The 10,891-nt window shown below is 39.8% G+C and overlaps 2 protein-coding genes and 1 non-coding gene across 4 annotated transcripts; 1 reads left to right on the top strand and 2 right to left on the bottom strand.

Moving 5' to 3' along the window:
• Positions 1–2,621: 2,621 nt before the first annotated feature.
• On the bottom strand, positions 2,622–3,939 carry LOC4342884 (uncharacterized). The gene is made up of 4 exons (XM_015790061.3): positions 3,830–3,939; positions 3,675–3,728; positions 3,504–3,555; positions 2,622–2,992 (listed from the first exon to the last, which is right to left on the bottom strand). The coding sequence occupies exons 1-4, from the start codon at positions 3,925–3,927 to the stop codon at positions 2,786–2,788; spliced, it is 411 nt and encodes a 136-aa protein (XP_015645547.1). The 5' UTR covers positions 3,928–3,939; the 3' UTR covers positions 2,622–2,785.
• An 86-nt stretch (positions 3,940–4,025) lies between these two features.
• On the top strand, positions 4,026–4,107 carry TRNAS-AGA (transfer RNA serine (anticodon AGA)). The gene has a single exon. It is a non-coding gene; the product is annotated as a tRNA-Ser (tRNA).
• A 1,910-nt stretch (positions 4,108–6,017) lies between these two features.
• Positions 6,018–10,424, bottom strand: LOC4342882 (uncharacterized). 2 transcript variants are annotated; one of them, XM_015792542.3, is made up of 8 exons: positions 10,274–10,424; positions 10,051–10,186; positions 9,523–9,590; positions 8,609–8,749; positions 7,696–7,737; positions 7,199–7,332; positions 6,518–6,616; positions 6,018–6,448 (listed from the first exon to the last, which is right to left on the bottom strand). In XM_015792542.3, the coding sequence occupies exons 2-8, from the start codon at positions 10,158–10,160 to the stop codon at positions 6,320–6,322; spliced, it is 723 nt and encodes a 240-aa protein (XP_015648028.1). In that variant the 5' UTR covers positions 10,161–10,186; positions 10,274–10,424; the 3' UTR covers positions 6,018–6,319. The 2 variants fall into 2 exon arrangements, with proteins under 2 accessions (XP_015648028.1, XP_015648029.1); XM_015792543.3 differs by having other exon boundaries at positions 10,051–10,150.
• Between the last annotated feature and the right edge of the window lie 467 nt (positions 10,425–10,891).

Here is a 10,891-nt window from a genome sequence, read left to right as displayed (position 1 = left end):
CAAAACTATAGGCATTGAAGTGATTTTATATCTTCTTGGTCATGAGATGCCAATACATTTGGAATTGACATCGCATCAATGTACTGTATTATCCCAACATGAGACATGTGCTGGTTTCAGCAGGAGACACCTCCGCATCAACCCAGGATCATGGGTAGACGGCATTCTACTCTAGATCATGTCCTGCCTCATCATTGATTTTTTAGATAAAATGGTGCAGAAAACACCATGCTTGAAAAACATCGTGGACATCTTGATGCATCTCATACCAATTTTTCAAGATCAAAACTATCCATCCTTGGATAGCAGCTGCTCAACCTTTAGGTCTCTACATGGTTGTCCTTTTTGACAACAAGCTCTCAGTTTATATAGGATAATTGTCCGCAGACAATGACTTACTAGCTTTTTCAGATTACCACTAGCACCGGCAGAGAATTGCCCAGGAAAATGTGGTTCAATTTTAGAGAACTATTTCATAAATCAATCACCTAAAATGATAATTTCATATTGTGCATCTAATTAATAGTATCCTAATCGATCAGATTCACTAATACATCACATACGAGTCCAATAGTACGTCATGTAGATGAAGAAACCTAATGGCATGTCATACGAATCTAATAGTGTGTCACACAGATAGATCTTTGCTTAATTTGCTCCCCATTACATTACAACTGAATCCCTGATCCCTGTGGCACAGAAGCAAATTAACTGGTAGGATAGAAGCTTGCTCCTTGGCGAAAGGGCATGTAGTCTAGTAGTTACAGTGACCTGAGTAGCACCCTAAGGTCCTGAGTTCAAATCTACATATGAGAGAATTTCAGGTTGGATTGTTTGAAGGTTAAGTTCCCAATTTAAAAGGCTTCAAATTTTTTTTAAAAAAAAAAGAAAAGAAGAAGCTTGCTCCTTCAACAGATCACCTACCAAATGCAGTTATAATGGGTTACTTTTATATTGACAATGGAGAACGCGTAGCAAACACCACAATCAGTAAGAACATAATAGAAGTCTCGATGCCTCCCACGTCTAATGTTAAAGAAACAACAAATCTATGCATCCTTGGACTATCAGTTCCTACCTCTAGTTAGCAGCAAGCCCATGTTGGGTCATGAAGGGCATTTTTCATGTCCCTACTATTGAAGGAACAACAAGTCTATACATCCTTGAACTATCAGTTGTTCCTCAGCCCCTAGTTAGCTATATGAGTTTCAGACTCAGTTTCAGCAACAATCCAGCAATTAATGTAGGACTAGTGTTTCCCAGTCTCCCAGATCCTAGCAATGACTGGTGTCAACATATTGTGCTTGGTTCACTAGTAAATTTACATTGCTGAACACTGGTAGATGAGGAGATGTGGTAGCAAACTGAGATATGTCTCATTTTATTGCTGAAATGTACTGGCAAGCATTACCTTCTTCATGGAGCAAGGGAAGTCAACAGGAGATTGGCTGGTGTCCATGTTATAAAGGAGTTGAAGGGACCTGTCCTGCTCATCCATTAAGCATCAACCACATTTTAGAGGATTAATCCTCAGATAAAGAGTCCTTGATATCAGAAAATAAAAATGGTTTTGAATAATTTCAAAAAACAAAAGAAGACAATAAAGAGTGTAGTGATATCAATAAGTAGAACTTATTTCAACTATAAATCGATCTGCACCCTGAGAAACAAATTTGGGTGTCAATGGTACTTACTGTTCATATGTTTTGTTTGTTCTTTTTGTTTCTTGACTTCAAGAGTTGAGTTTAGACTTTAAATTTTGTGGGGTGGAATATGTATTATATGAATGTTGTCAAATATTTTAATATGTTTTCATAACTATTTGTATGATACTTGGAGAAACAAATGGATAAAGGGATCAAGAGAGTTTCTCATCTGGTAAGTGCAATGAAATAAAATTGACAACGCATCAAAATCTGGTACAGTTTAGTTAAGTCCACTAATAGGAATTATTTGGTGATGCTAAAAAATATTTCATAAATAATAACTGCCTCAATTGATCCAAATAGTAAATGTATCTCGAACAACATTCCTTCTGGTCATACATTAATTTTTTTTCCAGCACAATGAATCATTATAAAATTTGTGTGCATATCACACTTAGTATAAAATTTGTGTGCCTGTCAAAGAATTAGTATTGAGCCACCTGTTTTGCAACTTTGCAATGCTCCGGATACACCAATATTTAGTTAAGTTGCCATTTGTTTCATATTGCTTGCACTGCTGACTCCTTGTTTAAGTAGTTCTGCTGTTTAATAACCAGAAGAATCAGATGGCTAAGTTATAGCATCCAATCACCTATAGCACCACAATTCACCTAAAGTGCAAGACATAGGAACCAAGGGTAAACTGAATATCATTTTGACCTTCCTATAACATTGCAGCCAAACTTTGGACAGCAATGTTTGGTGTTATCTGACTCCCTCAAGTTGAATTAGAAAACATAACTAGAAAAACTCAATGTGAACTCTCTAATTTCTGCAAGGTATGTTAGTGAAATCTGATCTGTCACCAGGCCAACCATGGTTTACCATATTGCTAATATGACCCAATCTCAACATGGTACGATTCCATCAAAACTTTACCATATTGCTAATACAACGGTCATATTATGACCCCAATGGCTCAATCTCAAACTTCATGCTTTCTTCAAAAAGGAGACAAAAGAGAGTCACAGACAAAGGGCTCCACGATGACATTGTACGAATTTGACATTTCCGAAACTGAACTAACGTATTGTAAACAGAAGCTCGGCATTCAATTGGTGATACCACTGCCTTGTCAATCAGTGGCCATCAGTGCTGATACACCCCAAGCTGCACATAGTTCTGCAGGGTATTAACTTTGTATCAGCTATAACTCCAACATGCTCAAGTTCACGAAACCATGTTTGTTGCTTCCTGTGCAATGATAGGGGCGGAAGATATGCTATGGGAGATGAGGTTCCACAGCGCTCGAGAGCTTGACTAACTGAGTCTGCTGCATAGGTAACCTGAAAAAGAAAACAACTACCTTCAGATATTGATCAAATAGGCTTCAACCATGGCTACTGGGAAGCAAATGAAAGAATAGAATAGCTAATTGTTCATTATAGGTAAACAACATAGCTAATTGTAAACTTCAATATATGTTCAATACAGCTAAACAACACATAGCTAATTGTTCGATATAGCTAAACATCACAATACAGAATCTCAAGCCAGGAACTCAACCCAAATTAATTCCCCACACCCCAACCAAAAAAAATGGGAGTAATCACAATCCTAGTGCGTAAAAACAAGTAGCAACAAACAATAACGAAATTGCAGGATTCACCAGGAAACTAGTGGCAAATCCATCTGTGAACCACACAATCAAATTATCCCAGGCATTGCAAACGTGAGACTAAAAAATATCCCCATATGCTGCCCCCCTCTGAAATTGAAGATAAACCCAGGACGAACAAATCCACCTCCCTCCTCTTCCCAAAATCTACCAAACGAAATCGAGATGGGGGTGTATACCGAGGACACGGCGACGTCCACCAGCGACCGCGCCATCGGCAGCACGCAGAACCTGAAACGCAAGGAGTGGGGGGCGGACATAAAAGCCATGAGCACGCGCGGCGTGGAGAAAAAGCCTAGAAGATTTTGGTCCGACGTGAACGTGACCGGGCGGCGTCAGAGAGTACTCACATCCCCCTGCCTCCGGCGAGGGCGGCGTCTGCGGGGTCCGTCCACTCGTCGAAGCTGCGGCGCCGGGGGGAAAACGGGGAGACGGTGGTGAGCACGAGGGAACACAACGAGGCGAAGAGAGGGAGAGAGGGAGGAAGACGAGTGATCATACGTACATCCATCCGTAGCGGCGGTCGAAGACGAGGCGGCGCTGGCGCTGGCGGCGGCGGCGGAGAGGCGGCGGATCGGAGGCGGAGGCGGAGGCGGTCTCCATGGCGTCTGCCCTGCACGTGCGGTACGGATGGTGAAATATCAGGAGAAAATCATATTTGATTACTTTATGTAGAATAATGTGAGGAATTTAAACAAGAAGTGGTCGTGCCGGAGTGGTTATCGGGCATGACTAGAAATCATGTGGGCTTTGCCCGCGCAGGTTCGAATCCTGCCGACCACGAACATTACTTTTATTTTGTTTGCGTGTGTGAAAATTTTATACTTCTTCTAAGTATAATGCTGAAATGTTTCATTTTATTTGGCTATATTTTAATTCAATCTACTACCCAAATTTGCAATTATTAATTGATATTAGAGCATTATCTACATAAATTGATATATTAGAGTAGTTATGTTGCATAGTCCATAACAGAAAAAGTTTGTACTGAGTAATGTATTAATTGATATTAGAACATTATCTACAAAACGTTGATATATTAGAGTAGTTATGTTGCATAGTCCATAACAGAAAAAAATTGTACTGAGTAATGTAGAAAAATATTTCTTGTTGGTTTGCACTTTTTAATTGATATTGTAGTGTATACTCTATAACTAGTTTGTCAAACATAACGATGAAAACGGTCACAAAAATTTCTGACAGACCATTGTTCGTATAAGTAGTGTTACCGTTCCGACCGTTACCTTCCTTTTTTTTTCTAATTTCTTTCAGCAGCATATTACCTTTTGATTATTTTTTCTTTTAAGATAATGGATAGAAATCCGTTCATAGATGGATATACACAACCAAACATTATACAAGTACATACACTCGACATCTCAACACTGAAATACAAAGAAAAACAATCAACCGAAAAGAAAAAGGACTAGAAGACTAGCTTCAAGTTTTTCCTTGTTGCTGCAAACTTCGACTCTTCGAGGGATGCGAATCTGATCCTCCCTTCCTCCTCCACGCCCCCTCGCTGCTAAAAGCAAGCTCCTCCGTCCCCCATGAGTAAAGACAAGGGTCAAAACTAGTCCGCCAAGCCGCCTTGACATTATCAAGCACCGACCACATGCCACCCGGACAAACTCCATCGTGCTAGTAGAAGCCACACCGCCTTCGCCGCGGACCTCCACCACTGCCCTTAACGCTGCCCACTGCGCTCGACTTTGCTCCTAACGCGATGTCGAGTTGACCAGCCAATACCACCATTCGCCAACTCTGCCACCACCACCACTGCCACCTAGGCTCGTGGCTTCGTCGATGTGCATGCCACTAGTGTGCCGGCACAATCGACCCTTCCACCTCTAAGAACACCCTCGCCGCCGTCGTGCACTACCTATCAGTGTGCTGACTGGCCTCCGTCTTCCGCCATCACCACCATGCTTCCTACCTCCATGGTTGACACCGACCCCACTAGCCGCCCCCTCCAATCCTACCACAACGCCCAAAGTCATTGTCACCTCGGTGATGTTCCACTGATGCTCCGCGCCACCTCGGTTGGCGAGGCAGGGAGAGGAGAGGATGACGCCTCCGCTGCTCAGTAGTCACTCGTCTCCATCTTCGTCACGCCGCCCCCAACAGCCAAGGTCGCCCTCACCACCTGTTTCCGATGCCGCGCCACCCTGTCACGAACGAATGCAAAGGGGACAGAGGGAGGGGAGAGAGAGAGAGAGAGAAGTCCCCGCTCTACCATCGTCGCCCGGCAGCTATGCCATGCCGCTTCGCTATCATCACCATGTCGTCGACCAGATCTGGGGGAGGAAACCATAGGCGCCTCCCTCCGTAGTAGCACTGGGAACAAGTTTCCTCACCAAGGAACAGCCTCACCGCTTCCTTGGCGGCATGCTCCGACGACGACAAAGGTTTCTAATTTCTTTTAACATCATATTGATTACCTTTTGATATTTTTCTAAATTCTTTCAGCGTCATACCCTTTGATTTTTTTTTTCTAAATTCTTTCAGCATCATATTGATGTCTAATTGATAAATATAGTCGATTACCGACCAACCGAGCAATATTTCCGAAGAGATACTACCGATTACAACTCTTACCATGATTCCATCAAGTGAATGGAGGCAGTCACTAGAGATGCACAACCATGACGAGGTCATTGTCACAGAGATTTGCAACCAAGCGGCTAAGCGCATGAACAAAAGCAACCGTAATTAGCTGGCAGATTCATGACTCATTACAGCTTGGCCTCATAAAATTCCTCTTCATACCCAAAAAATTAATTGGTAGTGTCCTAATAAACATATGTACAGTTGACAGTTCCATTTGAATGTAGTTCATTGTTGGATCATCATCAATTGATCCACTACTCAATACTGACTAATGCTGCTGCTTATCATGACCACTGCTGCTCATTGGAAAGTCACCTGCCTGTCAACACTGTGTGAAACTGTGAATGTGTGATTCTCTTCATCTTCTCCAGTGGCTTTGGACCCTCTAAGAAACAAACTGCCACGCAAGTTGTATGACATTGTCATCGATGTATGGTCGCAAATCCCACATTTGACAGTAGCCCTCTAGCTCTGACGATGCTGTTTTAATGCATAATGCCTTAACAATCTTCTCCTGCAGTGTAGGCCAAAAATGTAAGCAATCGAATGAAAGCAGTTATATATAGATGCTTGCTTTGCTAACCTGCATCGTATAATCGAGTTTTAACATATTGTGAACCAGGACCATCACACTTGCACAGGACACTGCTTTGTCCAGCAAATCCCCAGATTGCTGTTCATCCTGCTACACGAAATATCTCGTCAATCCTTACCCCAAAAAAAAGAGGTAAACATGCTGTCAAAAAGCTCTTAACTTTTCTCAGTGAGCCTTGTTTTAATTCTTATCAGGCGTATCATTTTTGCACAATTGAAAGCCAGGACCAAGGGGCTAATAATACGATGGCAAAATTGGTTATATAGCATCGAAAGTTCACGTTTTTGGTTTTATAGCACCGAAAGTTACCGGTTCACTTTAATAGCACCCAAAGTTCACCATGTTCCCATTTTTAACACTTCCGTCAATTCTCGATCGTTTTCCGTCCGTCTTGATCCAGCCACACACATGATATGACGTTTCTACCCCTCACAAGTACAAGTATAATGCATGTCAATGAGGGGTAGAAATGTCATATCATGTGTGTGGCTGGATCAATAACGATCAAGACGGACGGAAAAATTGACGGAAGTGCTAAAAATGGGAACAAGGTGAACTTTGGATGCTATTAAAGTGAACCGGTAACCTCGGTGCTATAAAACCAAAAACGTGAACTTTCGATGCTATATAACCAATTTTGCCTAATACTACTAAAAGGGGAATGCCCACCTCAGAAAAAATATTTGTAAGACTATTATCATCAGGGCAATCATCCATATGTCTTAAGGAACTCAGACAGGCTTTTAGTGTGGTACTATAAACATCTTCCTCCAGAATATGGAGTTCTTCAAGCAATAATTTGGCTGACGAGAAACAAAGGCATATTATTAGTAAGATACCATTACCACGAGCATTTACAACCCAAATGTTTTCAACATGTGCACGTGAAAAGCAAAGATGGAATGGCACTGAGATAAAATGCAACCATTGTAAGTTTTGCTCATGTTTCATAATTCTTGGACGAATAAAAACAGAAAATGAAAACAAGGAAAGGCTGCGCAACAGAAATAAAATGCACATACTAAATGCTGTGCCAAACAGTTAACTTCTTCTTAATACTAGTTCTATTACAGATACAAAAAACTAGCAAAAGGGCAAAACTCTTTTCGAATATAGAATAACAATGTTCATTGTTCTTATGGTGCTGCTGAGAAAGATGAAATTACCTTTGCTTATATGGTCATTGAGTTTCTCTTGACAAGAATGTACTGCAACCAAAAAAATGTACTGTCAAATAGACATAGTTGAAAAAGAATATTGTGTTATGACGAAATAGAAACAAAATATGTAATTGATGAAAGAAGGTCAGCTGTCAAAGCACAGAAGACACCACACACTTCCACAGAAACTGCTGTGCATTAGAATTATTTGTACAACAAACAAAGGATAATTAATGACTAAATTATTAGTGCATTATCTTTCTATTCTAGTTTCAGGCTGGGGACAAATATTATGAAAATGCTAGTAAAAAAATTGAATTAAAACAAGAAAATGCTGTGTTTGAACTTTCGATTACTTCTCCTTAAAAATATTATGAAGAGGTGGTACATTCCACAATACAAAGTTCAACTAACAAGAATTACGGTAAAATATCACAGCATATTCATACCAGTGATTCAATCCTATTGCCAAGGGAGGCATAATACACAAAGAAAAGGTTAGTTTGAACTGTTTCAATATATAGACACAGCCCACGACTTTGTATAAAAAGAAATACTAGAATACTTCAGAAGACAGGGAATACTACTTTAGTTGGAAAACGGGAGTAATGAGTAAAGTGTAAAACAAAAAGGATCGAAGTAAAAAAGGTGTCTCAAATTTTGAACTCTTTATGCTAAGAGAAACTTGGTAATTGTAGGATTTACATGGTACTATATAATGTAATGGTGACAATGGTTTGTCTAAATACCATTATATTAGGAAACACGAAATTAATTTGAATGAAAGCAATATTTCAGAAAGCTTTTAATAATTAGTCACAAAGTAGCTGTTTCCTAGTATAGCCAGAAGACCCAGAACAACAATAGGTAGCAACAGGAGCTGTGATGATTCAGAACAGAAAAATGATCTATGACTTACACTTGTTCATGTTCTGGATGGTTTCATTGTGATGGGTGCAACCAGCTTCAAGATAAGACCTCATTCGGTCACTGAGGTTAGACTTGACTATCTCACTAATTGCACCTGACTCTGTGAGGAGTTTTGGTCTTCGAAAATGTTCTGAAATAGGTGAGTGCATATCCAAGTTGACTGTAAGCACATGCTTAATAGTGAGCAGTGCAATGTTTCTCAGCATTATTCAGAAAGAATAAGACAGCGATGGCAGAACATGAATAGGAATTTAAGTTACCCGCAATGAGATTACACATGATATCCATGTAATAAAGGGGGTAAGCAAATAAGTAGAATAGACATGAATCAGACATCCATTTGGCAGGATTTAGACTTGCAGAATAAATTGTTTGCTAGAAATTGTTACTTTCAGTAAACTGAAAGTTACTTCCAAAAATACATCATCGGTGGTCCAACAAATAGCAGCACAGCTATCATAAGGTAGAACTGAAATAAATACAAGATTAAAGTATTAAACCATAAAAAAAGGTGAAATAAAATTATAAAAGAATGTAGCAAGAATGAATATCGTTTGCTTCAAATTTACCAACCAAGAAAACTACTGTAAAAACTTGAACTTTCTACGATGGTTTTAGTAAGATCAAGTATTAGGTATTTTAATTTTTCTGATTTTCACCCCTGATCTAGTTTATGACCTGAATTTTGAACAGATCCCAACCTTAGCCCCAAACTATCAGTAGTAGTCAGCAGCACGGGGTATCACTGGGATAGGTAAGTTATAATAGAATTTTAGAGGACTTACAAATGAAGCATTCGATGGATGATCAGGTTCCTTCAAAGTTTCAGATCCAAAAATAAAGAACAGAGAAAATTAAACTGGTCAATACTGAGGCTTTTCAGGGAAAAGGAAATGAGCTAACCTAGCTCTTGATGAAACATCATAAGAGCCCTTTTTCCTGCATCAACTAGCTCATCATACTGTGCAACCCTGAAAGGAATAACAGATGTACTCATGCCTTTCAACAAGTTTCACAAACACAAGAAAGAAACAGTTTAATGGAAGTGTTTTCCAGTGCAAGAAAATTAAGGAAAATAACCATATAACAACATCTCCTAGGCTCCTATAAAGTTAGGTGTGCACCATAATAAATTTCGAAATATTCACCTAGAAATAGTATTCAAAGAACAAAAAAAACAGACCATCCAACTTTTGTAAATATGTTCAAGAAAGTTTTGCGTTAGTCAGTAGTTACAGATAAAAATTGTCAGAATACATTAACCTAAATCATGCTGACTGATTTTGAAACAACACATCACAAATTCAATATCTTTCGCCGTTACTGAAATTAGTTTCTACACCAATACACCTAGTGTACTGCAAAAGGTATATCAGGACCTCAGCAATGCTTGGGGGAAGAAAAAAGAGAAAGCAAGATCAAACTTATTACTTGGTCATGAAATCCAAGAAGACGCGATTAGCCTTGTCCTCCACAGATGCCTGGGGTGACGTCGTTGCTTCTTCGTTGGCCATGGCAGGGGCGGATCCAACTTGGGACATGGAGGTTTGGGGGAACAAACAACAAACTGTTACTTGTATTAAGGTTTAGCTCCAGATCTAGAAAAGAAGCTAGGGTTAACGAACGAACGCAAGCAAGGATGTGGGATGCTCACCAGGATCCCCTCCCCTCCACTCCCTCCACTCCCCTGCTCTGCTCGCCAGATGGAGATCGGCACCCCTACGGCCCTCCCCTGTTCGGCAGCGAGATGGCGCAGGGAACGGAGGAGACGAGACGGGACGGGAGATTTTCTTTTTACGCCGAATGAAGGGGATGATACTCGAGTTACCTGGAATTTTTAATTATTTGCCACTCTTTTTGATGTGGCGATTAATAATTTGCCACTGAATCGATATATCATATGCACACGAGGGTCTACATGTAATAGATTATGAGTATCAATAATTAATTACCACATCAAAAGTGATAAACAGTTAAATGTCTTGAGTTATATGGATGAAAACGGTTCTGAAACGAAAAGTGTCCGTTGGAACTTTTTCTAAACGGAAACGAATTTAGATTTTTTTTTCTCGGGAATCAGAAACGAAGTATTTCTCATATACAACTGAATAGCTTGAGACTTTTCTACTCCAAATAATTAGATTTACTTATAATTGCAGTTATAGATGAATATAGTTCTTTTTCTCCAAGAAAATAAAGTGTATAACTGGTTGCATTATTATTAATTGATAAAGAAATAGAAATATCGATTTATTTCTTTAGAAAAGATATT

The sequence above is a fragment of the Oryza sativa genome, chromosome 7 (genome assembly GCF_034140825.1).
Source record: "Oryza sativa Japonica Group chromosome 7, ASM3414082v1".
Classification (NCBI taxonomy): Eukaryota; Viridiplantae; Streptophyta; class Magnoliopsida; order Poales; family Poaceae; genus Oryza; species Oryza sativa.
Note: the sequence above shows the minus strand (reverse complement) of the source record. Positions and strands in the feature narration are given on the sequence as shown.